Source organism: Arachis stenosperma, chromosome 5 (assembly GCF_014773155.1).
Source record: "Arachis stenosperma cultivar V10309 chromosome 5, arast.V10309.gnm1.PFL2, whole genome shotgun sequence".
Lineage (NCBI taxonomy): Eukaryota > Viridiplantae > Streptophyta > Magnoliopsida > Fabales > Fabaceae > Arachis > Arachis stenosperma.
Window position 1 is genome coordinate 41,640,364 of NC_080381.1, and position 27,526 is coordinate 41,667,889.

The 27,526-nt window shown below is 35.5% G+C and overlaps 2 protein-coding genes across 3 annotated transcripts; both read left to right on the plus strand.

Annotated features, from left to right (window-relative positions):
- The first annotated feature begins 13,824 nt into the window (after positions 1–13,824).
- Positions 13,825–17,604, plus strand: LOC130982208 (proteasome subunit beta type-4-like). Its single transcript, XM_057906104.1, has 6 exons — positions 13,825–13,985; positions 14,141–14,217; positions 14,774–14,903; positions 15,183–15,342; positions 15,419–15,604; positions 17,209–17,604. Exons 1-6 carry the CDS (start codon positions 13,942–13,944, stop codon positions 17,320–17,322), a joined length of 711 nt encoding a protein of 236 aa, XP_057762087.1. The 5' UTR covers positions 13,825–13,941; the 3' UTR covers positions 17,323–17,604.
- Positions 17,605–19,827: 2,223 nt separating this feature from the next.
- On the plus strand, positions 19,828–25,772 carry LOC130982207 (cysteine synthase-like). 2 transcript variants are annotated; one of them, XM_057906102.1, is made up of 12 exons: positions 19,828–20,062; positions 20,147–20,249; positions 20,511–20,568; positions 21,374–21,483; positions 21,747–21,804; positions 22,004–22,267; positions 22,934–23,071; positions 23,401–23,452; positions 23,704–23,783; positions 24,127–24,186; positions 24,299–24,379; positions 25,311–25,772. In XM_057906102.1, exons 2-12 carry the CDS (start codon positions 20,149–20,151, stop codon positions 25,398–25,400), a joined length of 1,092 nt encoding a protein of 363 aa, XP_057762085.1. In that variant the 5' UTR covers positions 19,828–20,062; positions 20,147–20,148; the 3' UTR covers positions 25,401–25,772. The 2 variants fall into 2 exon arrangements, with proteins under 2 accessions (XP_057762085.1, XP_057762086.1); XM_057906103.1 differs by lacking the exons at positions 19,828–20,062; positions 20,147–20,249 and having other exon boundaries at positions 21,752–21,804.
- Positions 25,773–27,526: the final 1,754 nt, after the last annotated feature.

Sequence of the window (27,526 nt, forward strand, 5' to 3'; positions counted from 1 at the left end):
GGGTTTAGGGTTTATGATTTGTGTTTTAGGGATTGGTGTTTGTGGATTGGGGAATAGTGTTTAGGCTTTAAGGTTTATGGTTTAGGGTTTATGGTTTGTGGTTTAGTGTATAGTTTAGGGTTTGGGTTGGGGTTTGGGTTTATGGTTTAGGGTTTAGTGTTTATGGTTTAGGATTTTGGGTTTAGTGTTTAGTGTTTAGGGTTTAGGTTTTATTGTTTAGGGTTAGTGTTTATGGTTTGGTTAGAGTTTATGGTTTAGGTTTAGTTTGGGTTTATGATTTATGGTTTAATTATTTATTGGTCAGGTTTAGGATTTTAGGTTTAGGATTTTGGGTTTTGGGTTAGGTTTATGGCTTACGGTTTAGGGTTCTAGGGTTATGGTGTATGGTTTCGATTTAGGGTTAGGTTTAGGGTTTATAATTTTCGGTTTAAGGTAGGTTTTGGGTTTTGGGTTTGGTTTAGAGTTTAGGATATAGGTTTATGGTTTAGGGTTTAGGGTTTTTGGTTTATGATTTGGGGTTTATGGTTTTAGGGATTAGGGTTTATGGTTATGGTTTAGGGTTAGGGTTTGGTGTTGTGGGTAGGGTTTAGGGTTTATGGGGTTTAGGATTAGGGTTTGAGGTATACGGTTTAGGATCTTAGGTTTAGGGTTAGTTTGTGGTTTATGGTTTAGGTTTATGGTTTAGGTTTAGCGGTTATGTTAGGGTTTAGTGTATAGGGTTTAGGGTTTGGGGTTTATGGGTTTTAGGTTTAAGGTTTAGGGTTTATGTTTATGGTTTAGTTAGGGAGGGTTTATGGTTAGGGTTTAGGGTTTATTTATTTTAGGGTTTATTTGTGGTTGGGTATAGGTTTTTAGGTTTATGGTTTAGGTTTTTTGTGGTTTAGTTATGGTTTGTTTGGGTTTAGGGATTTAGGATTAGGTTTAGTGTTAGGTTTATTAGGTTTAGGGTTTTTTGGATTTAGGTTAGTGTTTGGGTTTGATTTTATGGTTTTAGGGTTTAGGGTTTATGGTTATGGTTAGGGTTTAGGTCATTTTATGATTTTGGGTTATGTTTTAGGTTTAGGGTTTTGGTTTAGGGTTTGGTTTAGTGTTTAGGTTGTATGGATTAGGTTAGGGTTTAGGTTATGGTTTAGGTTATTGTTTACGGTTATGGTTTAGGGTTTAGGGTTTATGGTTGGGGTTAGGTTTTAGGTTAGGGTAGGGTTTTCGGTTAGGGTTTGGTTTACGTTTTTATTTTAGGGTTTTGTGTTTGGGGGTGTGGTTTAGGGTTTAGGTTTAGGGTTTTAGGGTTTGTGTTTAGGTTTATGGTATGGGTTTGTGGTTTAGATTTAGGGTTTAATTGGTTTAGGATTTAGGGTTTAGGGTTTATGGTTTTATGGTTTAGGATTTATGATTTGGGTTTAGGGTTTAGGGTTATGCTTTAGGTTAAGGGTTACGGTTTATGGTTTGTTTAGGGTTTAGGGTTTTGTTTATGGTTTAAGGTTTAAGGTTTATGGTTATGGTTATGGTTAGGGTTTAGGGTTTAGGGTTTAGTGTTATGGGTAGGATTTAGGGTTTAGTTTTAGGGTTTGGTGTTTATGGGGTTGGTTTAGGGTTTTTTGTTTGTGGTTTAGCATTTTGGGTTTAGGGTTTGGGTTTGGGGTTAGGGTTTAGGGCTTTGGTTTTATGGTTTAGGTTTTAGGGTTTGGGGTTTAAGGTTTAGGGTTAAAGGTTAATGGTTTATGGTCAAAGGTTTATTGTTTAGGATTTAGGGTTTAGGTTTTATGTTATGTGGTTTAGGGCTTAGGCTTAGGATTGGTGTAAGGTAAGGGTTTAGTGTTTTGGGTTTATGGTTAGTGTTTATGTTTTACGGTTTAGGATTTAATGTTTAGAGTTTAGGGTTTAAGGTTTATGGTTTGGGGTTTAGGGTTTAGGCCTTAGGGTTATGGTTTATAGTTTGCGGTCTAGTGTTAAGGGTTTGTGTTTTAGGGTTTTGTGTTTGTGGGGTGGTGTTTAGGTTTTTGGGTTTTGGGTTTAAGGTTTAGGTTTAGGGTTTGTGGGTTTATGCTATAGGGTTTGTAATTTTGGTTTAGGGTTTAGGTTTTATGGTTTACGTGTAGGGTTTATTTATGGTTTAGGGTTAGGGGTTTAGGGTTTAGGGTTTATGGTTTAAGGATTAGGATTTAGGGTTTTGGGTTTAAGGTTTAGGCTTTATGGTTTATGGTTTAGGGATTAGGGTTTAGTGTTTATAGTTTTGGGTTTATGATTTATTGTTCAGGGTTTAGGGTTTTAGGTTCAGGGTTTAGGGTTTTGTGTTTAGGTTTTATGGTTTAGGGTTTAGTGTTTAGTGTTTATGGTTTGGGGTTTAGTGTTTGGTGTTTTTGGGTTGGGGTTTAGGGTTTAGGATTTAAGGTTTAGGGTTTGTGTTTTAGGGTTTTGTGATTATGGCGTGGTGTTTAGGGTTTATGATTTGGGGTTTCAGATTTAGAGTTTAAGGTTTAGGGTTTAGGGTTTAGGTTTTATGGTTTATGGTTTATAGTTTGTGGTTTAGGGTTTATAGTTTAGGTTACATGGTTTAGGGTTTAGGGTTTATGGTTTATGGTTTAGGGTTTAGGGTTTTGGGTTTAAGATTTATGGTTTAGGGTTTAAGATTTAGGGTTCATGGATTTGGGTTTAGGGTTTATGGTTCAGGGTTTAAGATTATGGGTTTTGGGTTTAGGGTTTAGGGTTTATGGTTTGGTGTTTGTAGGTTAGGGTTTAGGTTTGGGGTTTAGGGTTTAGGGTTAGGTTACAAAGTTTAGGGTTAAGGGTTTAGGGTTTAGGTTTTAGTGTTTAGGATGTAGCATTTAGGATTTATGGTTTAGGGTTTAGGGTTTATGGTTTAGGGTTTATGGAGTTAGGTTTGCGGTTTAGGGTTTAGGGTTTTTGGTTTTGGGTTTAGGATTTAGGGTTTATAATTTATGTTTTATGGTTGGTTTATGGTTTAAGGTTTAGTGTTTATGGTTTAAGGTTTAGTCATTAGGGTTTTGGGTTTATGGTTTGGGGTTTAGGGTTTAGGGTTTATGGGTTAGGGTTTAGGGTTTTGAGTTTTGGGTTTAGGGTTTATGATTTTGGGTTTTGGGTTTAGGATTTAGTGTTTAGGGTTTAGGGTTTAGGGTTTGGTGTTTGTGGGTTGGGGTTTAGGGTTTAAAACTTAGGGTTTATGGTTTAGGGTTTGTGGTTTACGATTTAGGGTTTTTGTTTTAGGGTTTTGTGTTTGTGGGGTGGTGTTTAGGGTCTAGGGTTTGGGGTTTTCGGGTTTAGGGTTTATGGTATATGGTTTAGGGTTTGTGGTTTAGGGTTTTTGGTTTAGGTTTTATGGTTTATGGTTTATGGTTTAGGGTTTAGGCTTTAAGGTTTTGGGTTTAAGGTTTAGGGTTTATGGTTTAGAGTTTAGGGTTTTGGGTTTTGGATTTAGGTTTTACGGTTTAGGGTTTAGGTTTTATGGTTTATGGTTTATGGCTTAGTATTTAGGGTTTTGGGTTTAGAGTTTAGGTCTTATAGTTTATGGTTTAGGGTTTAGGGTTTAGCATTTTGGGTCTATTGTTTATGGTTTCGTATTTATGGTTTAGGGTTTAGTGTTTATGGTTTATGGTTTAGGGTTTAAGGTATAGGGTATAGTGTTTAGGGTTTGGTGTTTGTGGGTTATGGTTTAGGATTTAGGCTTTTGGGTTTTGGATTTATGGTTAAGGGTTTAGGGTTTATGGTTTAGGATTTAGGATTGGTGTTTATGGGTTAGGATTTAGGGTTTGTGGGATGGGGCTTAGGGTTTGTGTTTAGGGTTTAGGGTTTAGGATTTAGGGTTTAGGGTTTAAGGTTTAGAGGTTGGGGTTTAGGGTTTGTGTTTTAGGGTTTGGTGTTTGTTTGTTGGTTTAGGGTTTAGGGTTTAGGGATTAGGGTTTAGGGTTTAGTGTTTGTAGTTTGTTGTTTAGGGTTTGGGGTTTTTGTTTTGGGGTTTGGGGTTTAAGGTTTAAGGTTTAGGGTTTAGGTTTTATTGTTTCGGTTATAGGGTTTTTGGTTTAGGGTTTGGAGTTTATGTTGTGTGGTTTAGGGTTTATGCCTTAGGGTTTATGGTGTAGGGTTTAGGGTTTAGGGTTTAGGGTTTATGGTTTAGTGTTTATGGTATAGGGTTAAGGGTTTAGGGTTTAAGGTTTAGGGTTTAGGGTTTAAGGTTTAGTGTTTGGGGTTTTTGGTTTGGGGTTTATGGATTGGGGTTTAGGGTTTAGGATCTAAGGTTTATGTTTTTTGGTTTAGGCTTTAGGGTTTAGGGTTTATGGGTTGGGGTTTACGGTTTAGGGTTTGTGTTTTATGGTTTGGTGTTTTTGGGTTGGGGTATAGGGTTTAGGGTTTAAGGTTTGTGGTTTAGTGTTTATGGTTTGTTGTTTAATGTTTAGGGTTTAGGGTTTGGATTTGGCGTTTAGGGTTTAGGGTTTAATGTTTATGGTTTAAGGATTAGGGTTTAGGGTTTAGGTTTTATGGTTTAGGGTTTAGGGTTTATGGTTTATGGTTTATGATTTTGGGTTTATGATTTAGGGGTCAGGGTTTAAAGTTTTAGGTTTAGGGTTTAGGGTTTAGGTTTTATGGCTTAGGGTTTTGGATTTTTGGTTTAGGGTTTAGGGTTTAGCGCTTATGGTTTATGGTTTAGGGTTTATGGTTTGGGGATTATGGTTTAGGCCTTAGGGTTTGTGGTTTTGGGTTTGTGGTTTAGGGTTTACGGTATAGGGTTTAGGGTTTGGTGTTTATTTGTTAGGGTATAGGGTTGTGGTTTAGGGTTTGTATTTAGGGTTTAGGCTTTAGGCTTTAGGATTTAGGGTTTAGGGTTTACGGGTTGGGGTTTAGGGTTTGGTTTTTGTGGGATGGGGTTTAGGGTTTAGGGTTTGTTGTTTAGGGTTTACGGTTTGGGGTTTAAGGTTTAGGGTTTGGGGTTTAGGATTTAGGGTTTATGTTGCGTGGTTTAGGGTTTTGCCTTAGGGTTTTTGGTGTAGGGTTTAGGGTTTAGCGTTTGTGGTTTAGGGTTTATGGTTTAAGGTTTAAGGTTTAGGGATTAAGGTTTAGGGTTTGGGGTTTATGGTTTCGGGTTTAGGGATTGGGGTTTAGGGTCTAGGGTTTATGGTTTATGGTTTAGGCTTTATGGTTTAGGGTTTATGGGTCGAGGTTTAGTGTTTATGGTTTGTGTTTTAGTGTTTGGTGTTTGTGGGTTGGGGAATAGGGTTTAGGCTTTAAGGTTTATGGTTTAGGGTTTATGATTTCTGGTTTAGTGTATAGTGTTTAGGGTTTGGCTTTGGGGTTTAGGGTTTAGGGTTTAAGGTTTAGTGTTTATGGTTTAAGGATTAGTGTTTATGGTTTTGGGTTTAGGCTTTAGTGTTTAGGGTTTAGGTTTTATGGTTTAGGGTTCAGTGTTTGTGGTTTATAGTTTAGTGTTTATGGTTTATGGTTTATGATTTTGGGTTTATGATTTAGGGTTCTGGGTTAAGGGTTTAGGGGTTAGGTTTTATGGATTAGGGTTTAAGGTTTAGGGTTTATGATTTAGGGTTTAGTGTTTATGGTTTATGGTTTAGGGTTTAGTGTTTATGGTTTGGGGTTTAGTGTTTAGGCCTTAGGGTGTATGGTTTTAGGTTTTTGGTTTAGGGTTTAAGGTTTAGGGTTTGTATTTTAGGGTTTTGTATTTGTGGTGTGGTGTTTAGGGTTTAGGGTTTCGGGTTTCGGGTTTAGGGTTTAGTGTTTAGGGTTTATGGTTTAGTGTTTGTGGTTTAGGGTTTAGGGTTTAGGTTTTATGGTTTAGGGTTTAGGGTTTATGGTTTATGGTTTAAGGTTTAGGATTTAGGGTTTTGGGTTTAGGGTTTGGGGTTTATGGTTTAGGGTTTACGGTTTACAGTTTACGGTTTAATGTTTAGGGTTTAGGGTTTTGGGTTTATGGTTTAGGGTTTAAGGTTTATGGTTTACGATTTAGGGTTTAGGGTTTATGGGTTAGGGTTTAGGGTTTAGGATTTGTGTTTTAGGGTTTGGTGTTTATGGTTTAGGATTTTTGGTTTGTGGTTTAGCGTTTAGGGTTTATGGCTTGGGGTTTGGGGTTTAGAGTTTAGGATTTTGGGTTTTGGTTTTATTGTTTAGGTTTTAGGGTTTGGGGTTTAAGGTTTATGGTTAAAGTTTTATGGTTTATGGTCAAGGGTTTATTGTTTAAGGTTTAGGGTTTAGGTTTTATGTTATGTGGTTTTGGGTTTAGTCCTTAGGGATTATGGTGTAATGTAAGGGGTTTAATGTTTAGGGTTTATGGTTTTGTGTTTCTGTTTTAGGGTTTAATGTTTAATGTTTAGGGTTTAGGGTTTAAGATTTATGGTTTGGGATTTAGGGTTTAGGCCTTAGGGTTATGGTTTAGGGTTTGTGGTCTAGTGTTAAGGGTTTGTGTTTTAGGGTTTTTTGTTTGTGGGGTGGTGTTTAGGATTTTGGGTTTTGGGTTTAAGGTTTAGGGTTTAGGGTTTTTGGGTTTATGGTATAGTGTTTGTAATTTCGGGTTTAGGGTATAGGGTTTAGGTTTTATGGTTTAGGGTGTAGGGTTTATGGTTTATGGTTTAGGGTTAGGGGTTTAGTGTTTATGGTTTATGGTTTAGGGATTAGGGTTTAGGGTTTAGGTTTTAGGGTTTTGGGTTTTGGGTTTAAGGTTTAGGGTTTAGGGTTTTTGGGTTTATGGTATAGGGTTTGTAATTTCGGGTTGAGTGTATAGGGATTAGGTTTTATGGTTTAGGGTTTAGGGTTTATGTTTTATGGTTTAGGGTTAGGGTTTTAGGCTTTATGGTTTATGTTTTAGGGTTTATGGCTTAGGGTTTATGATTTTGGGTTCAAGCTTTAGGGTTTTAGGTTTAGGGTTTTGGGTTTTGGGTTTAGGTTTTGTGGTTTAAGGTTTAGTGTTTCTGGTTTGGGGTTTATGGTTTGGTGTTTGTAGGTTGGGGTTTAGGGTTTAGGGTTTAGGATTTACGGTTTAGGCAGGGTTTAAGTTTTAGGATTTTGTGTTTGTGGGGTGGTATTTAGGGTTTAGGATTTGGGGTTTCAGATTTAGGATTTAGGGTTTAGGATTTCGGGTTTATTGTTTATGGTTTATGGTTTATGGTTTGTGGTTTAGGGTTTAAGGTTTAGGTTTCATGGTTTAGGGTTTAGGGTTTATGGTTTAGGATTTATGGTTTAGGGTTTAGGATTTTGGGTTTAGGGTTTATGGTTTAGAGTTTAAGATTTAGGGTGCAGGGATTTGGGTTTAGGGTTTATGGTTCAGGGTTTAACGTTTCGGGTTTTGGGTTTATGGTTTATGGTTTAGGGTTTATAGTTTAGGGTTTAGGGTTTAGGGTTTATGGTTTAGTGTTTAGGTTTTGGTGTTTGTAGGTTAGGGTTTAGGTTTGGGGATTTGGGGTTTAGGGTTTAGGGTTTATGGTGTAAGGTTTAGGGTTTTGGGTTTAGGTTTTAGTGTTTAGGATGTAGGGTTTAGGGTTTATGGTTTAGTGTTTAGGGTTTGGTTTTTGTGGGTTATGGTTTGGTGTTTTGGGTTTTGGGTTCTGGGTTTTGGGTTTATGGTTTAGAGTTTAGGGTTTATGATTTAGGGTTTTGGGTTTGGTCTTTATGGGTTAGGATATAGGGTTGGGTTTAGGGTTTGTATTTAGGGTTTAGGGTTTATGGTTTAGGCTTTAGGGTTTAGGGTTTACTGGTTGGGGTTTAGGGTTTGAGTTTTAGGGTTTGGTGTTTGTGGGATGGGGTTTAGGGTTTAGGGTTTGTTGTTTAGGGTTTAAGGTTTACGGTTTGGGGTTTAAGGTTTAGGGTTTATGGTTTAGGTTTTATTGTTTAGGTTTTAGGGTTTGGTGTTTAGGGTTTAGGTTTTATGTTGTGTGGTTTAGGGTTTATGCCATAGGGTTTTTAATGTAGGGTTTAGGGTTTAGCGTTTATGGTTTAGGATTTATGGTTTAGGGTTTAAGGTTTAGGGATTACAGTTTAGGGTTTGGGGTTTATGATTTCGGATTTAGGGATTGGGGTTTAGGGTTTAGGGTTTTGGGTCTAGGGTTTATGTTTTATGGTTTAGGCTTTAGGGTTTAGGGTTTATGGGTTAGGGTTTAGGGTTTATGATTTGTGTTTTAGGGTTTAGTGTTTGTGGGTTGGGGAATATTATTTAGGCTTTAAGGTTTATGGTTTAGGGTTTAGGGTTTAGGGTTTAGGTTTTATTGGTTAGGGTCTAGTGTTTATGGTTTATGGTTTAGAGTTTATGGTTTAGGGTTTATGATTTTGGATTTATGATTTATGGTTCACGGTTTAGGATTTTATGTTTAGGGTTTAGGGTTTTGGGTCTAGGTTTTATGACTTACGGTTTAGGGTTTAGTGTTTATGGTTTATGGTTTAGGGTTTAGGGTTTTGAGTTTAGGGTTTAGGATTTTCGGTTTAGGGTTTAGGGTTTTGGGTTTTGGGTTTAGATTTAGAGTTTAGGGTTTAGGTTTTATGGTTTAGGGTTTAGGGTTTTTGGTTTATGGTTTAGGATTTAGTGTTTAGAGTTTATTGTTTATGGTTTAGGGTTTAGGGTTTAGGATTTGGTGTTTGTGGGTTAGTGTTTAGGGTTTAGGGTTTGGGGTTTAGGGTTTAGGGTTTGAGGTTTACGGTTTAGGGTTTAGTGCTTTGGGTTTAGGGTTTAGGATACTTAACAAAACAGGCAAGAAACAGCCATTCCAGACAGCATCAACAACAAAAAACCGGTCCTAAATCCACTACAAAATTAATTAACTACCTAACCACCTAGAATCAACTAACATGCATTTTTCAACTAATTTGACTAACAAAAATTAAACAAACTAATTAAATTAAGGTAACAGTAAATTAAAACAGGAGAAATTTGGAATCTGGGAAAGGAAGCAGAAACAGGAAGGAAGCTGGACAGAGGAATAGAAAGGGGTGGAATGCAGCACCAGGCCGGCCCAGAGGTGGCTGCACGAGATTAGAGCGGCGGAGGGAAACAGAACGGGGAGCAGGGGATGGTGGCTTCGGTTCGGAAACAGAGAAAGGGAAGGTAAGTAAAATGGAGAAGAAGAAAAGAGGGGATTGGGAAGAAAGAAGGTGGTTGCTGGACTGAGAGGATGCCAGTGGCTACAGAGATGCCGCAGTGGTGAGGTGGTTATGGAGTGACGTGAGAGAAGAGGAGATAGAGAAGAGAAGGGAAGAAATGGGAAAGAAATAAAGAAAAGAGAGGGGCAGGGATGGTGGTCGGCGGTGGTTTAGGCTCGCAGAAGACGATGGCTCGGCAGTGGTGCTTTAATGGTGGAAGTGAAAATGAAACAGAGAGACGTTGGAGGGAGAAGAATGGTTCACATGAATGAGCTAGGGCTCCTCGCGTCAGGGGTTAGTGAATTCAAACCCACGCGTACGCGTGGGAGACGCATAAGCGTGAGAGGAGAAAAGATGGGGTGACGCGTACGCGTGGGAGGAAATTGCGCTGGATGTGTAGTGCTCGTACCATACGCGCATCACTCATTGTTTGGACCGTGCGATTGCACAGTCCTCGCATAAAAAATTCAAGATCAAGATTCACAGGGTGACGCGTATATATGGGGGAGGTCATGCGCCTCGCACCCCACCAGCATGGTCCTGGCACAACCCACTGTCTAGGCCATGCTGTCGCATGGTTCCAGCATTATTTACGCATGGTTGATATTCGGGGGTCACGCGTATGCCGACATGCTCTTTTTTTAAGCAGAAAAATAGAAATTAAAACTCTCCCAACACTATATACAACTCCAAACCAACCAAAATTCAAATTTAATAAAATCTCTAACTCTTTTTGAAAAACTTTTCAAATACTATACTAGGCAATTCAAACAAAACTTGCAATTCAAACAAAGATTAACTTCAAAACAACTAACCTACAACCTAAGGCATAGATATAACCAAACAAACTAACAGAAGAGGCAATATATACAAGAGTGATATCAAAGCAAGAAATTACCTAACAATGGCAACTCAATTCATTCATTGATTATATCTACAAGAAAATAGAAAGAGGTTACCATGGTGGGGTGTCTCCCACCTAGCACTTTTATTTAAAGTCCTTGAGTTGGATATTTGGTGAGCTCCTTGTCATGGTGGCTTGTGTTTAAATTCATCCTTGAATCGCCAACAATGCTTGGATCTCCAAAATGAGCCAAGATACCAATTCAATTGCACCAAGCGTTCATGGAGTTCTCCACAAGCTATGAGCTCCCAAAGTTGATCCACATGATGTATATTGGGATCCCAAATCTTGTTTTTACACCCGTCTTCAAGTTGATCATCATTATTTCACTCGGGTGGTAAGCAATCCGAATTCTCAATTAAATACCAAACTCTTCTCTTAGACCCATCCACTTGAGCACTAATCCAACCTTTGTATCTAATCCTTGAAGTCTCAACCATAATGAGCCTAGATTTACAATGCCAACCACTAAACATCCTTCTCTTACGCTTCATTCCACAAAGCGCCCTAAGTTGACCATCCATTTCAAGCAAACCAAATTCAAGTGGGATAATAAAGCTAAGAGAAATAAGTTTTACCCACTCAAATGAAGGAATAGATGGTGACTTAGGTAAAGAAGTCTCCAATGATCTTGACAAAGAGAATTCCACTCCCGTCCATCATCTTCGAAGGACTTCCACCTATTGACAAGATTTTTCAGTTCCAATCTTTTCCTCACCAAATTCCTCCAACTCTTCTCCATCACTCAAATCATAAATCAAGGTTGAGAGAAATCTACCTCCACATCATTCTCAAATTCATTTTGATAAGACTCCTCAAACTCAAGGAGTTCAATTGCGGATGCAAATTCATTATTATGAGGACTTGATTCATGATCATCATCACCAAGGAAACTTGCTTCTTGTTCCATTCCTTCCAATTCTTTATAGGGAACATGCCTTGGAGGTTGTGCACTACCCTCCTTAACATCAATTTCAAGCTTCTTGGGGAATGCTCTACAACTCTAGATTCCCATGGAGGTTTGACATCTCCTAAATCTTCAACCACTTCTTCCTCTTCAACAATTGCAGCTTTCTCCAATTGTTCTAATACAAAGTCACATTCCTCATTTTCCACTGGAGTTTCTAATCTATCTCTCATGCTCCGTTCTTCATTAGATTCTCCACATGTAACCATGAGAGGACTTTGAGTGTCTAAGATTAGGGCGACTAAAGTAGTTACTACCCCTTGGATAGTGATATAAATCTCCTTTGGCTCTTGGAGGCATGAAATGAGAATGTCATTCATTAATGTTTGAGGTGGATAAAAGGATTCATAATAAGAAGGTGGTTCATCTTGGTAAGGATATGGAGATGGTGTATATTAAAGTGGTGGTTCTTGGGAGTATTGATGTTGGAATTATGGTGGCTTTTATGTATGGTTCATATGGCTCACATAGTTCTTGGTATGGTGGATATGAGTTAGGATCATATGGAGGTGTTTGGTAAGATGAGGCTTGTGAGTATGGTGGTTGAAAACAATGTTGATGAGGAAGTTCATAGGTATATGGTGGTTGTGATTGATAATCACAAGTAGGTCCACCATATCCATTAAATTGGTATGCATCATGGAATGGTTCTTGCTCATAGTACATTGGAGGAGGTTGTTACCAAGAGGATTGATAATAAGCATATGGCTCTTCCCACCTTTGACTGTCCCATCCTTGATGCAATCCTTCATTGTAGTTCTCATTTCCTACAACATAGTTGTAACCACACTCATAGCCAAAAGGATAAGAATTCAAAGTAGGAATAGAAAATAAAACCAAATACTAATAAGAACTAATGAGAATAAACTCTTAAAACTAGCAAAAACTAACAATCAAACCAAAAATCAAGCATATTCACACTATTAACATAATGAACAATAACCAATAACAAGCACACATTGCAATTCCCCGGCAACGGCGCCAAAAACTTGATGGAAGATAAATGACGGTCTAGAATTTCTCAAAGGAATTTCGTTGCAAGCATAGTCCAAACCAACAATTAATCCTCAATCAAAGTTTAAAAGGTTGTCACAATACAAATCAAAATAATCGGGAGTATTAATCTCGGGTCGTTCTCCCTAGGAATTGCAGGAAAGTGTGCATATTATTGATTATGAAAAAATATTTTCAATTGATGATCAAGGAAATAAATTGCAAGAAAATAAAGGAAACTCAAATGGTAAAAAGGTCTTAGCAAGGGTTGATGGTTAAGGTTCACTATCCTTGTTAATAACCACAATATGATAATTACAAGGATCACTCCCACTTTGTCATCCCCAATGTTAGAGGAAAGTCAAATGGGCTTAATTAATCCTAATCCATAAGTCTTAGCTAACTCACTAATTAATTTAGTGAAAGACTAGAGTCAAAACACAAATTATCAATCACTTGGACATTAGTAACTCAAGGTTACCCAAGTTATCAACCCAAGCCAAGAGTACAAAAATCTACTCTAAAATCCAACCAAGCATTTTATCAAACACTTGGAAGGCATAAAATGAAAGCATGATAAAAGTACAAGAAATAATAAAATCTAAACTACCCAATGCAAGAAAATAACAATAACAATTCAATCAAACAATAAGAAACATAAAATATCTAATTGCATTAAATGGAAATCAAAATCAACAAAGGTTCATAAACATAAAAGTGACTAAAATAAGAAATTAACAAGAATTGAAAGAACAAAGATGCAGCAACAACAAATTAAAAGGAAGACTAAATTAAGGCAAGAATTAAAGGCTAAACTTAAGAGAAATCTAACCTAATTCTACCCTAATTCTAGAGAGAAGAGAGAGCTTTTCTCTCTAAAATATAACCTAAAGCATGTTTCTGTTCTACTCCTAGTTGCTCTCCCGTTGTCCCATCTTGAATTTAGTCTCTAATAACTTCAAAAATGAGTTGAATTGGGCTTTGGCAGCTGTAGAAATCGCCTCCAGTGTGTTTTATTAAGTTGGCTACGTGTTGCTTATCACGCGTACGTGTGGGTCACGCGTACGCGTCGCCATGACTTCACCAAATCCACATTTTTTCATGAATTCTTCACTTTGCATGTTTTTTCTTCACTTCTTTGATATAATCCTTACTTCTTAAACCTGAAATCACTAACAAATATATCAAGGTATCGAGTGGAATCAAAGTGGATTAAATTTAACTAATTAAAAGTCTAAAAAACATGTTTTCAATCATAAAATACAATTAGGAGAAATTCATAAAACTATACTATTTTATTAAATAAATGTGATAAAAGTTCATAAATCCACCAAATTCAATACAAAATAAACTATAAAATTATAGTTTATCAATACGCTACGTTTTTTTAAAAACTATCAACTACGTATCCCATTGGTAAATAACACATTTATTAAATATTCTAACCAAATTACTTTACTTTATAATAAAAATTTAAGCGGACATCATTTTATAAAAAGAAAATGGTAAAAAACTATCAACTAAAAAATAGCTAAAAAAAATTATTCTATGAAAATTTTGTTACAACTTACAAGGCTTGCTTTAGATTTTTTATATATAAATAAAAGAATTTATCTTGATAATTAATTTTTTGTGATTATATTACAATTATTAAGTCAGAAAAAATATTAAAATTATTAATTTTTAAATTTAATATTTTAAAAATCATCTAATTATACCGAATCTAAATATATATTAAAGTTAAATTTTATATAAAATTTAATTAATTTAATTTGGTCTAATAATTAATTTATTAATCTATTTAAACAAATGTTAAAATTTTTAGCAATTTAAAAAAAATCTTATATAAAATCCAAAATCTGTTTCTTCAACATAAAGAAACGAAAAATAAACTGTATAAACGACGCCGTTGTTTGCTCCCCCTGGCAAGACCCTTGCATGCTTCACTCTTCACCTTTCTCTCTTGCTTGGAATTGTTTTCTTGCTCACTACGATGGCCTCTAACTCGGACTCAGTCTCTGATACACAGCGAACTCTGTAAGTTCTCTCTGCTCCATCAATCTTCATTCTTTTTTCTCCAAATTTCAATGCACCAAATCGATTTTTCGTTTCAATGTATCTGTGCCCGTTTGCTTTCGCGCACAAAATTGATGGATTATTGTGGACCCTGAAATTTTGATTGAGCTTGTTAGGTATCCCTATGTAACTGGATCCTCTGTGGTTGCTCTCAAATACAAAAATGGGATTCTTATGGCTGCTGACATGGGAGGTAAGATTCTGTCAAATATTTAACTTGATTTTTTGTGGTAGGGGGTTATTGTTAGAAATCGGGGTGAGTGTATTTGATTTTGTTTTCAGTTAACTATTATATTTTTTTCAGCTGAAAAATTTTATGATAATATTATGGTCAAGTAAAAGTTTCTTCTTTTCGTTTCCCTTGAAAAAAAAACAAAATAAATAAAAAAACGTGCTTGTTGAAATAAAGATGTGCATTTTGTTGTTGGCTATTGAACTTTTGTCTGGTAGTTAGTGACTTAGTGGTGATTATTTGGTGCAACCTATTCGTAGATATTGTGGTTATATGTATGTTGTTTATCTTTATACTCAGCACCCAAAAAATGCTGTATCAGTGGCATCTGAATCTGATTTCCACGGGCATTCACAGTGCTTTTTGAAAAGGTTCTTTTGCTGGAACAATGATATGTGATGATTTTTTTCAATGTTCTAGTTTGGTATTTGTGATATGTTCTATGTTGGGAATGTGTTGTTTTATGTTAGTATCGGCCTCAGTCTGCATCTCATTTCAATTATCAATACATTAATAGGTTCCTATGGCTCTACCTTACGGTACAAAAGTATTGATCGTTTGAAGCCTATTGGGAAACATTCTCTTCTTGGTGCTAGTGGGGAAATAAGTGACTTTCAGGAGATTCTACGCTACCTTGACGAGCTTATGTAAGCACTTTGTATTTATGTATTTATATCGTTACTTAAATAAGCGCATATTTTGTTGCATAAATGAGCATTTGCTATTTCAAAATGAAGCAGAAAAGGATCTGTTTAGGTAAAATAATCTTAGATGCTTATCTTTGATGTTTATGGTGTTTATATTCTATATTGTGTTACAAACATTGAGTTAAAGAGTATATCTGTATTTTCTCCTCCCAGTCTTTTCTATGTTACATGTTTTAATTTTCCCATGTAATAGTTGATTTTGGCCTTTTACCACTGCAGCCTTTATGACAACATGTGGGATGACGGAAACTCCCTGGGACCTAAGGAAGTGCATAACTATTTAACTCGTGTGATGTATAATAGACGTAACAAGTTCAACCCATTGTGGAATGCACTTGTACTGGGTGGTGTGAAAAATGGGCAGAAGTACCTTGGCATGGTACGAAATGGTTTATCTTTATTTTTATCAGTGTGAGTTACCCGCATGCTTATTCCTTTTTGTGAATCTTATCCAGGTCAACATGATTGGCATTAATTTTGAAGATAATCATGTAGCCACAGGACTTGGGAATCATCTTGCAAGGCCAATTCTACGTGATGAATGGCATGAAAATTTAACCTTTGAAGAGGGAGTCAAGCTATTGGAGAAGTGCATGCGTGTGCTCTTATATCGTGATAGGTCTGCTGTCAACAAGATTCAGGTGTGTGCTTTTTTTCCTCTTCTTGCCTGTGCTAAAAAATTATGAAAATATGCCATACATCTTCCCGACCAAGGACTAGGTGCTGCTGCACCCATTTCCTAGAATACGTTCCTATTGGTTTTTTGTCTTCTCTATTTCAAACTCATCATTTTAATACAGTGCCCAATTCTGTTTATTTTGGCTTATGACTGGATTCTTTCTGTGAATAGTAAAGCAGGCATCATAATATAGATAGGGAGTTATGTGTGGAATTTGCAAGTAGGTGTTTGGAATGGAATGATCATTTTCTGCAGCTCACTATGCTTAGTATTTCATAATCCATATTCCCTTTTTCAGTTATGTTAGAGATATAACTATTAATGTGCCTCTTCCCATCACTTTAAGCTTTCACATGATAATCACTCCCTAAACATGGTATTAGAGCCTCCATGATCAAAAGGTCTCGAGTTTGATCCTTGTTATATCCAAAAGGAAGAAATTCATCATAAAGACAAACTACAAAAAAGAAATAAAAAAGCATATGCACAATTACATTTCAAGCCCTAAAGAGGCTGTTGTGTAAGGAAGCATGTTTGAGATGTAACCATTTATATGGCTCTTATCACTTTAAGCTTTCACATGATAGTCACTCTAAACAAGTTTGCACTGTAATCACATGGTTAATCTATTGACAAGTATAGGGTTCTGGTCTAGTGCTTGTTATGAAAGTTCGGTTAGTAGCTTTGAGCTGCTATCAATAACAACCATGATCTCTAGGCCTCTTATCTCTACATGCACCTTGTCTTCCTAGGTTTGGATACTTGTAGTCTAATCTCGACTCATCCCAAAGAAGTTAGTAGGTTTCTAGATGTTAACGTAACAATATAAGTATGTGAACTTACTTGGAAATCAGGAGTAATGACCAAGGTTTCTTTCTTTGCATGCATAAAATAATTTATGTCCTCTCTGCTCAAATTAGCTTGGCATACAGAGATTCACAATATAAGAAATGAAAGTTTAACTTGGAACCCTATTGTGACAGGAAAAATGACTATCTGATATAAAATATTGGGTTGTGTTTTGAGTTTCCTTCATCTTGAGCAACTAAATCAAAATTTTAAATTAACTGGTATTATAGGTTTACTAGCTCATTAGTCATTACCCAATTAAGAAACCACGTAAGAGGACCAAAAGTTTTTTTTTTTTTTTTTTTGGTAATTGCCTGATCTTCTGGAAGAGAACGACACCTAACATATTATTGTTCATAAGTTATCATAGCATTGAGTCGTAATGTTTAAAAGTTGAATAAGTTGAATATAACAACTTGTTTGTGATCAAAATGTGAAAATTTCATTTTCTTTTACATCAGAGTGCTTATTTTTATGTTTTCAAGTCTTTATTAGAGAAATTATTTATACAAATTTTTATTTACTCCAAGTTAGGAATGTTATATGATTTTCCATCAGGGTTGTGAACTGTGGTTCTTACAGTGCCTAAATCTGAACTGAATAACTTCTTTTTTCATTGATTTTTGGATTTTATTTTGTATATAAATTCTTTTTTCAATTACAAAAGGTTTATTTATTGTGTGACGATTCTTATCATATGTAATGTCAAATTTGCAGATATCCAAAATTACTGAAGAAGGTGCTACCCTCTTCCCACCATTCTCATTGAAGACTTATTGGGAATTCTCTGCCTTCAAGAATCCAACTGTCGGTGCTGAAGGTTCATGGTAGCTTGAAATGTGAAATGAACAAATTATATTAGTTGGACATGAAATGGTTTTCTGGGAGATCTCTTCATTATGTTAAAATGGATAAGAAACGGATCAGCCTTTGAAAATTGATATGCTCATAGATCGCGTTAGCTTCAAATGGTTGTTTGAGTTGACTTCAATTTCACAGTAGAATTTCTTTCAGTTATCAGAATTCTTTCATTATAGTATCAGCCCATTGCATGTCTTTGAAATGAATTAATATGGATTATCTTAAGATTTGGGGACCAATTTTCTTTCTACATATTTTCATCTCCTACCGTTTTTGGTTCTTGCTAGTTCAATGGCAACAATATCTCCTTTCAATCTGGTTGGAATAATTAGGACAGAATTTGAAAACACAAAAGAAAATGATTTGTGGATCAAAGTGTGCTTCTTGATTTTTGGTTGGACAACCAGATAAAATTGTGTTGGATGTTTAAAAATGGGAAACTCAATGAATGTTAAAAAATGAGAAACTCTATGAAACACTTTGGAAGCATACACTAACAGAAATCATCTTTTAATCTTGAGATTTAATTTTACGAAATGGTCTTTATACACATACTTAATAGAGAGTTAGCGTGTTATTGAACCACACTTTTTTTCGGTAATAGGTTCTTGAGCCACGCTCTGTCTGTTACTGAAAGTACTATCTATTTTAGATGTTACAAAATCCCCGATCTCTCATTTTCGGGGGAAAAAAAACCACTAAACAACTAAATAGGAAAGAAGAAATTTTTTTATTTTTTACACAAATACCTATGTCTTTCTCCCACTATTGCTGGTATTTCCCTCTAGCATTTGGCGGTGACCACATCCATTTCCATGGCTAGTTAGTTTCGAGTTAGAAACAACCATGTTAGGCTAAAGTCTAGCTTTTCACTCTTCTATGATAGAATCTACACAAGACATTTCAAATTCTTGTCTTTTACTTTGCGTGATGAAATCACTAACGTTGTTGGTGACTGTTGACGAGCAACAATTTGTGAGTAACTAAGAACCTTGCTTGGGTTTGGCAATAATTAATAGTTACTCTTCACACAAAGTGAAAGAAAACATTTTGAAACGAAACGATGATAGTGAAAAGCTAGACTTCGGACTAATGGAGTTGTTAGTTTACGTAAAACCTAAGCTACAAGAGGGAGAAAAGAGGTGGCCTACAATGGAGACTGTGCAAGAAGGAACCAACAACTGTCCTATCCATCCTTGCGGCAAGGAGGTCGACAGAAAAATTTTCAATGACTAAAGATGCATTTGACATTATGTTTTACATCAGTTATTCATTAACATCGTTAACTTTGCAACTGGCAGAGAGGAGGAACTAGCTTAATTCACATCTTAAAAAAACCGGTGAAAAACCGTTAAACCGGCCAGGAACCGGCCGGTCGGACGGAACCAGAACCCGCCCGGTTTACACAAAAACGGAAGCTCCTTCGTTTCTTTCTCGCTTTCTCCCTTTCTTTTCTTTCATTCAGAAAGAAATCACACAAACCCAGCCAAAAAACCCAAGCACTGTAAGCCTAAACCACCGCCGCAAGGAGTGGCATACTGCCGCCGTCCGTCGCACTCAAAGTTTGCCATCCGTCCGTCTATCTAGCTTCCCTCGTGCTCCAAGTCTTCAACCCCTGTTCGCTGGCACCGATCGCGGCTGCTTCCTCGAGCTCGGCGTCCGTCGTCTTTGTCTGCTCAGCCGCGCTTCCGTCGCCGTTTGTGTGCCGTTCATGTTCGGGTTTTCGTTCAGCTGTCGTCTTCATTCGCGTTCTTCGCCGTTCATGTTCGCTCGGCGTTCATCGTTCGCGTTCACTCGCCGTTCACCGTTCGAGTTCGCATTCGCGTTCGTCTGGAAGCCACGTTGCTCTGCTTCAAACTCTGCAACCAACCCGCGCGCTCCACTTAGCCGTCGAATGGCTCTCTTTTGTCGCCGCCATGAGTTCCCTAAACCCGCCACCATACAATACACTCGCACAACACCAATACTCTGCTTCAAACTCTGCAACTTCTGATTTCCATTACAATAAGTAACTATTTGATTTGGTAGTGGTTTGGATTTTTTCATAGCCTGAATTAAAGTTACAATAGTTATGTTCTCTTCTCTATCACATTGATATTAAGCTTTGAATTCTCTTGTTTCGTTTTAATTTTACCGCACTAAATATGTTTGATGAAATGCTTTAACCATATAGGTTTTATAATTTCTAGCTTTTAGAAACTTAGTAAGTTGATTGCATGTGAAATTAGAATAATTGGATCTTAGTAATTAGGAAATTTTAGCTGCACAAATAGCATCTTTGCAGAAAACATATTAGCATGATGATTCCACTTGCATTAGTGTTCTTCTGGTAAATTTTAACTGTTATTCTGAACTTGTTAATTTGCTAATTGTTTTTGTGTTTTTGTTCTGTTGTTACACACATGACAAGTTAACAGTTAACGTATGGCCAATAAAGGTTGTTATTTGCTATAAAAGTTTATTATAAAAAAATAACTTCCACTAGTTCTAGTGGGCAGTGTCTTTTTGTAGCCACTCGTTGTACATGCTTTGGTATCTCCTTATCTAAAGCTACCCATGGCCGTGCCAAGACAACAAGGAGGGCCCATTCTGATTTCAGTCATTTGAAAAGATAACATATTCTATTAATGGAAAACTCAATCGTCCCACTAGCAACTCAATTAAATTACAATTGGTTTTGGTCCCAATCATTAGGCCACTGCTTCACGCTGTGAGTATTTATTTGGTTCACACTTCAGTTAAACTTCAAATTAAAGTCCTCATTAGATTGTGTCTTGTATGTTTCTATTTTGAGATATGATGATTGGTCACGCCGCTTCCTCTTCTCTGTTTACATCCCGAGAGGAGGAATTCAACAATCATGAACAAGCTTCCCTTTACTTGAAGACTTTGACTAGGTGATTGTTGTTAATTGTTGTTTGTATAAAAGTCAAGTCATATACACATTTGTTAATAAAAAATACTATGTGCATGTCAAAAACCAACTATTAAATTAATTATTATATATTTATGTATAAATATATGTATTATTGTATTATTTAATTTATTTTTAATATGTATTTATATTAATAATTGATTTATTGGATGATATAGCATGATTTATTTATTTACATCTTCAACTATATTTGCTTACTTGGTGCACTTTATTTCGCTCGTAGGCCCTCTGAAGTTGGTGAGATGGAGGTAGAGTGTGCAATCAAGAATGATGTAACTGAAGTAAGGAAAACTACGCCAATCTATCAGAGTCAAAATTGTGCTGTCAAAACTTTTACCACAATAAATAAATAAAAATGTGCTCTTTTAAGTGCATGAGTGGTTTTTACCTTGAATTCTTTAACCATATCTATTTGAATGGTGTCAAATTTTGGCAATATATCTAATACATAATTCTTCGTATGTAACATTACTAGTGTAAACATTTTGGAACATGTTTAGGGTATTATCTTAATCTTAGTACTGTATAATAAAATGAAATTCCAAAAAAAAATTGACAAAACATTCAAAGAAAGAATTATTGTATAAAATACTATATGTACATTAAAAATTAATTACCATATTAGTCATCATATATTTGTATATAAATATATTATAATTTAATTTATTTTTAATATATATTTTATATTAATAATTAATTTTAGTGACTGATTTTAATATTCACTTAGAAGTAGCTTTTATTGTATGCAATAAAGTGCTAAAGGCTCCTTAATTATCTACGGTCAACTTGCATGCATATCATGATAGGAAAAATTGAACAACAACCTTGACTCCGTGATTTTCCATATTTATTTTTATCTTGAGATTAAAAGAAATAGTTAGTTAACAATTTTGTTGTTAAGATACATATTAAAATTATTGTCAGTAAAGTTTTAAATTTTTTAGTTTAATAAATATATAATAAATACATTGTAAATTTAAATTTTGTATAATTTTTGTAAAAACTCGTTCAGTTGATAAATTTAAAAATATATATTAGCTAAATCAAAATAAATTACTAATATTTGCTTCCGGTTTGCTTGTGCAGTTAATAGGTAATACTCCAATGGTATACCTGAACAAAATAGCAGAGGGGTGCGTAGCCCGTATTGCTGCTAAGTTAGAGTCCATGCAACCCTGCTCCAGTGTCAAAGATAGGCATGACATTCCTTCATTTTACAACTTTAACTTCATATTTGTATTTATTTTATTTTGGTCATGAGAAAATTTCAAGGCCGGCAATTAATTGATAATGACTAGCATTTTTGGTCAGCAGTCTAATATCCTTAACCCAACCGTCTAACACCATACTTTTAGCTAACACTTTTTAATATTGTTGGCTAACTGCTAGCTAAAAACAATAAATTGTGCTGGCTCTCTAGTATTTTTCTTTTGTAATTATAGTTTCTTTTCCCACTCAGGTTAGCATTTAGCATGATCAAAGATGCTGAAGAAAAAGGTCTCATCACACCTGGAAAGGTTAGTAAAATTTCTAGATATCAAAATAGAGCTTTGCAATTTCTAAACATGAATTTTATTTGGACATACAAATTAAATACCAGTAAAAGTGAAGTATCTGTGCGTCATATTCATACATGTTCTGCATATTTTTACTGTCCATAATGATAAAATATTGAGAGGGGCTCTTAAGAAGTTCTTATTATTTTGTTGTAAAAAGAGTGTTCTTGTTGAGGCAACGAGTGGTAACACCGGCATTGGGTTGGCATTCATAGGAGCATTGAAGGGTTATAGAGTAATAGTTGCCATGCCTGCTTCAGTGAGCCTTGAGAGAAAAATAGTACTTGGAGCTTTTGGAGCAGAGGTGTATCTCACTGACCCTGACAAAGGAACCATTGCAGTTATTCAGAAGGCTGAAGAGATTATATCCAAGATTCCTGGGAGTATCATGCTTCGCCAGATTGATAATCCTGCAAATCCCAAGGTACCTTGTTGTCTTCTTACCAAACAACTGTGACCACTTTGCATATTCATTCACTCACAATATTTGGACTTCAACAAAGTTGATGGAATACTATGTTCATTCAATTGTGTGCCTATATGGGGTTATGTTTCAAACTAGAAAGTATATTTGTCCCTGTTGTTAGTAAATTTGAGTCCAGGGTAACTAGGTAACACAAATATTAATTTATGACGTTATGTCTTCTTTGCACCTCCGATATCTAAATTTTATAGATCTATTATTGGCAATTTTTTTTGCTTATGAGGTTGAGAGGAGAAAATGAACGATATTGGCTGTTGCGGAGTTTCACAAGAACATGGGATGAGGCAAATGATTTGTATGTTTTATTTTTTTTTTTTAATTAATTGCTTTGAAATTATATGGTTTGATCTTGTCTTCTTAATAATAAATATTTCTTTTAAAAAAAATCAGAGAGACTGATCGAAGCATTAAAAAACATTTAAATTTTAATTTAATCAAATTGGAAATTCCAATTTCAACCTCTTTTAAATTTTATCGTCCTGCACTAAATCAAACCCCATAAGAATGTAAAACATCAATTTTAGTCCAATTAAGAAAATTCATTCCCCATTTTTACATAAATGAGAGTTACTTACATTGTCATGAACAATTATCATCCTTGAATAGGTTCACTATGAGACAACTGGGCCTGAGATATGGAGAGACTGTGGAGGGAAAGTTGATGCTTTGGTTGCAGGGATAGGAACTGGGGGCACAATTACCGGTGCTGGCAGGTTCCTTAAGGAGAAAAACCCCAATATCAAGGTTCACCTCTCGCGGCCTATTTGGTTTGATTTTCTTCTATAAATTCTAAAGTATAAACCAAAATAAACTCTTTATAAGGATAGATTTAATTTGTGTTTTCATCTTTTATTTTTATTTTTAATATTTTCTATTTTTAAATTTTTATTTAAAAAAAAAACAGAATTCTATTGTTTTGACTGATTTTTCTTTTTTTTTTTTACACAATATAAAAAATAAAAAATACTAAAAATGAACACATAAAATAAAAACAAAAACCAAACGCAGCCTAAGTTTTTCCAATATTGAAGCTAACTTCAAGGTTCCTGTTGCCCATTTTTTTTGTTTGGCAGGTGTATGGTATAGAACCAGTTGAAAGTGCAGTCCTAAGTGGAGGAGAGCCAGGTGATTTTATCATTATCCACATTCATACGTGCTTTCTTTCTCTTAAAGTGTTTTTAGTGCACAAGTTTTGTTCCTCGTTATCCTCAATGACTAAGGAAAGGAGTAGAAGGGCTTGTAAGAATGAATTTTTCAATGATGGCATAACAAACTCTTTGGGAGAAAAAGAATATGTTCTTTAAGTTTAGTAAGATCTTAGCAACAATTTGAGTTGTGTTTACTAACTGTTTTGTATTTTTGTTGGTATGTCAAAGGTATTCACCAAATACAAGGGATTGGTAATGGCATCATTCCTGGCGTACTGGATATTAATCTCCTAGATGAAGTTATTCAGGTATATCTTAAAACTAACATATTCCCATTCAAATTTGAATTAGTGTGAAGATGGTATTGCGAACCTAATAGTTCAGTCAAATATGTCAAGTCATTTAACAGTTTGCAATACTATCTTTATATGAAGACGTCCTCATGGAAGTAGTCATCTTTTGGGTATGATCAAAACTGACCATTACACACACATAACCAAGTGCAGTACTAGTGGCCTATTATTTTTGTAATGAATGATAAGTCTGCCATGATACTGAAGAATCTTAATCTGAATTTGATTCTCGAGACATGTTAATATGGAAAAGAGCAACGATATTCCAAAAACATGTTATTAATATTATGTGCTGCAGATATCAAGTGAAGAAGCTATAGAGACTGCCAGGCAACTTGCCTTGAAAGAAGGTTTGCTGGTACGGAAATGATCATTCGTGACTCCTTTTTAAGTTTTTTCTTTCTTTTTATGTATATATTCAGATTGATTTTTTTTTCATGCTGATTATGTTATCACTTTTGCTTTTCTAGATGGGAATTTCATCAGGTGCTGCAGCTGCAGCTGCAATAAAAGTGGGGAAGAGACCTGAGAATGCAGGGAAGCTCATTGCTGTAAGTTTGTAATCTTCAATCAATGAGTTTGTTGAACTATGAGATAACTAATTGACTATTACATCATCTTCTTAAAATTCTCTAGGGTGGAAGTTTTCATAGAAAAATTCCAAGTGCAAAATTTCACACCAAAAGTTTCATGAAATTTTTAACCTCCTAATTAATCAAACATACCCTTATTAGAAGGGCAGGTATTTGCTGGTGAGTGGTGTCATTTGAACATCACAATGTTGGTCACCACTCAACACAAAAAAGCTCCAATGGTGAATAAAAAAGGGTTTGTGTCATTGTGTGTTAGAGTTGGGTGGCCACACCAAGATCCAATAGAAGCAGAGCAGGTTTTGACATGGAGTATGCTGAATATTCTTTGTTCAAATAACTTTTTCTTACCTGCTGATTGTGTTGATAGATTCGTGATGGTCATGACTATTAGGCTTTATTTGTCGAGCAAAATATTACATGATCAACAAAATTGATCATTTTTTATCAATCCTTGGGCAACAAAGGTATTTTTGTACTAAATTCTAAACCCTATACTCTAAATCTAATAGTATAAAAATGAAGTGTTGGCCCAAATTGTTAGCGAATATTGATAAAAAGTATTAACCCCCTAGCATTTCTCTTGTATTTTGTTTGATATGTGTCTCCGACAAAGTAATACATATACAAGTACTTTTGTCTTTCATCTCCATTGTTCACAAAAAATTAGGCAAATTTTGTTTATTCTTATATTTGTTTCATTACCTAAACATATTTATATCTAGTATCTTTGTGGATAATTGTCGGAAACAAACCTCATAGTTTTCCAGTCACCAAAAAAAAAAACCTCATAGTTTTCCCCTTTATTAATGTTTCCAGTTGTGAAATTGTTCTACTTCTACCTATGAATCTGTTTTGCTAAACCCTGCCACTTACTCATGTTGCCATGCAGGTGGTGTTTCCCAGTTTTGGAGAGCGTTATTTATCTTCGCCATTGTTTGAACATATTAGGAACGAAGCTGAACAAATGACATTTGAGTAGGATCAGAAAATTCAAACCAAAAGACACTGCAACCATGTGTTCCGCTGCTCCCAGAATTTTAACCAAAACTAAACCATAGTGTTGTTATGTGTGGCATAAGTTGCTCAACTGAAGTTGATATGATATCAGTTTTTAAAAGAAAAAATAATACAAAGGAAGAAAGAAAACGATGTTGTTTTCTTCGTCTTACTACAGTAATTTTTTTGGGGTAATCTAATAGAAGTGTTAAGTGTAACTTCTGTGATGGAACTCGTGCTTTCACACTCCTTTTTTTGTGTTGTGTAAGCATATGGTATTTTTGAGTATTGATGAATTCCCCATTTGGCTATTTTTTTATGAACTAGACTTTAATATGTCATAAGAATTTCTTTCCGCACAGCCTTTAATCTGAAGAGTCAACAGAATTAGAAGTAAAATCAGAAGAATTCCTTTTGGTCATCCGTGAATCTTCGAGGCACGATAGGAACAAACATGACTTTACCTAATTGTTCTAGTTTTTTTTTTTTTAGTATCTAGTTAATTTACATTTATGATTAAAATTAGGGCAAAACACCTATAATTGGATAGCAAATTTATACGATTGCAATATTCTGAAGGAGCTTACATTTTGGTTCTAACCTTAATCTATGTAAACCATTATACCCTGTTGCAGATTGCGTGCCAATCTCACTAAACCATAAACTGTGATACCCTATCGTAGGTTATAGTCAACCCACTAATGCCCATAAACCACCATTGCCAGCTGAGGTTTACGTGGAGCAAAATTCACGCATAATCGTTATTGGCAGTCCCGGATTATTAAAAAAAACCAGCAAAGTGAATCTGTTGTTAGCTATCGCAGTTTATACTTTATAATGTTGTAAAACTACAATGGTCAATCATGGATTATTCATTAGAATGAGGTGTGATATTTGTGGTTGAGAGATTTTGAGAGAGAATCACATGAGCACCATCCTCATATTAGCGATAGTTTGTTATATGTTTATATATATATATATATATATATATATATATATATATATATATATATATATTTTATCACCTTATATTAGTGCAATTTTTAGCTGTAGTGAAAGATTAGATAGATTATTCTTTATAAGCGTCTATATTACTCAAATCTGATTAGGGCATTTGTATAAATGTTATATATTAGTCTTTTATCTTTTTCTATCACCTTATATTAGTGCAATTTTTTGTTTGATGCAGTTGACTAGGTGTATTTATACTGTTAAGAGGCAACAGAATATGTCTCTACATAACCGGATCATACCTTACTTGGCGTCTGCTGGTTTGTATTACTTTGCTAAGTTGAACAACCATTGGTTCTAGGTGTATGAGCCTATGGTGAGCGCATTTATTGAGAGGTGACATTCTAAGATGTACACCTTCCATATGCAATTCGGAGAGCGCTCCATCAGTCTACAAGACGTAGTGTATCAATTGGAATTGCCTGTTGATGGAGAGGCTGTTAGTGGGTGCCTCACTAACTTCGAATAGTTCATTCCTGATGGAAAGTCAGCGTGGGAGTAGTTCGAAGAGCTATTCGGTGAGCTACCGTTGCTGAATATAGTCAACCAGATGATGATTTACTTCACATGGTTCTATGAGAGGTTCAGGGTGCTCCTAACTGATGCTAGTGAGGACACAGTGCGTATATACGCTCGGGATTATATTTTGATGCTATTATTCACTCAGTTGTTCGATGACAAGAATGGGAACCTAGTTCACCTTCGGTGGTTGTCGTATGTGGCGAAGCTTGACAAGTTGGGCAATTATAGCTGGGTTCAGCTACATTGGCATGGTTGTAAATATCCATTTGTCGGGTTGCCAACATAAATGTCACTAACCTGGACCACTTCAGCTACTTCAGTCATGGATATGGAAAAGATAGAGATGCAACCAACGGACAGGCTGGTGCAATCACAGGTCTCGAATTGGAAGTTCCTCCCAACACAGTTGATTGAGGATTTGGAATTAATGTTCTAGAATTGTGGACAACATCCTCCAACTTCGCATACAACTCGTGTGTTCGCACCTCTCGAAATCTTCTCTGACAATGAAATAGAATCTATAGATCCTTTTTGGACACTATCACAAACATATGATACTTCACACCAACTGACATA

Excerpts from the sequence above, each read along its gene's own strand:
- LOC130982207 (XM_057906102.1), top strand. The coding sequence starts at position 20,149 with ATGATGATTGGTCACGCCGCTTCCTCTTCTCTGTTTACATCCCGAGAG. Across the intron at positions 23,072-23,400 it reads AGAAAAACCCCAATATCAAG|GTGTATGGTATAGAACCAGT; the intron begins GTTCACCTCTCG and ends TTTGTTTGGCAG. Across the intron at positions 23,784-24,126 it reads TCCTAGATGAAGTTATTCAG|ATATCAAGTGAAGAAGCTAT; the intron begins GTATATCTTAAA and ends TATGTGCTGCAG.
- LOC130982208 (XM_057906104.1), top strand. The coding sequence starts at position 13,942 with ATGGCCTCTAACTCGGACTCAGTCTCTGATACACAGCGAACTCT. Across the intron at positions 14,218-14,773 it reads TATGGCTGCTGACATGGGAG|GTTCCTATGGCTCTACCTTA; the intron begins GTAAGATTCTGT and ends ATACATTAATAG. Across the intron at positions 14,904-15,182 it reads CGCTACCTTGACGAGCTTAT|CCTTTATGACAACATGTGGG; the intron begins GTAAGCACTTTG and ends TTACCACTGCAG.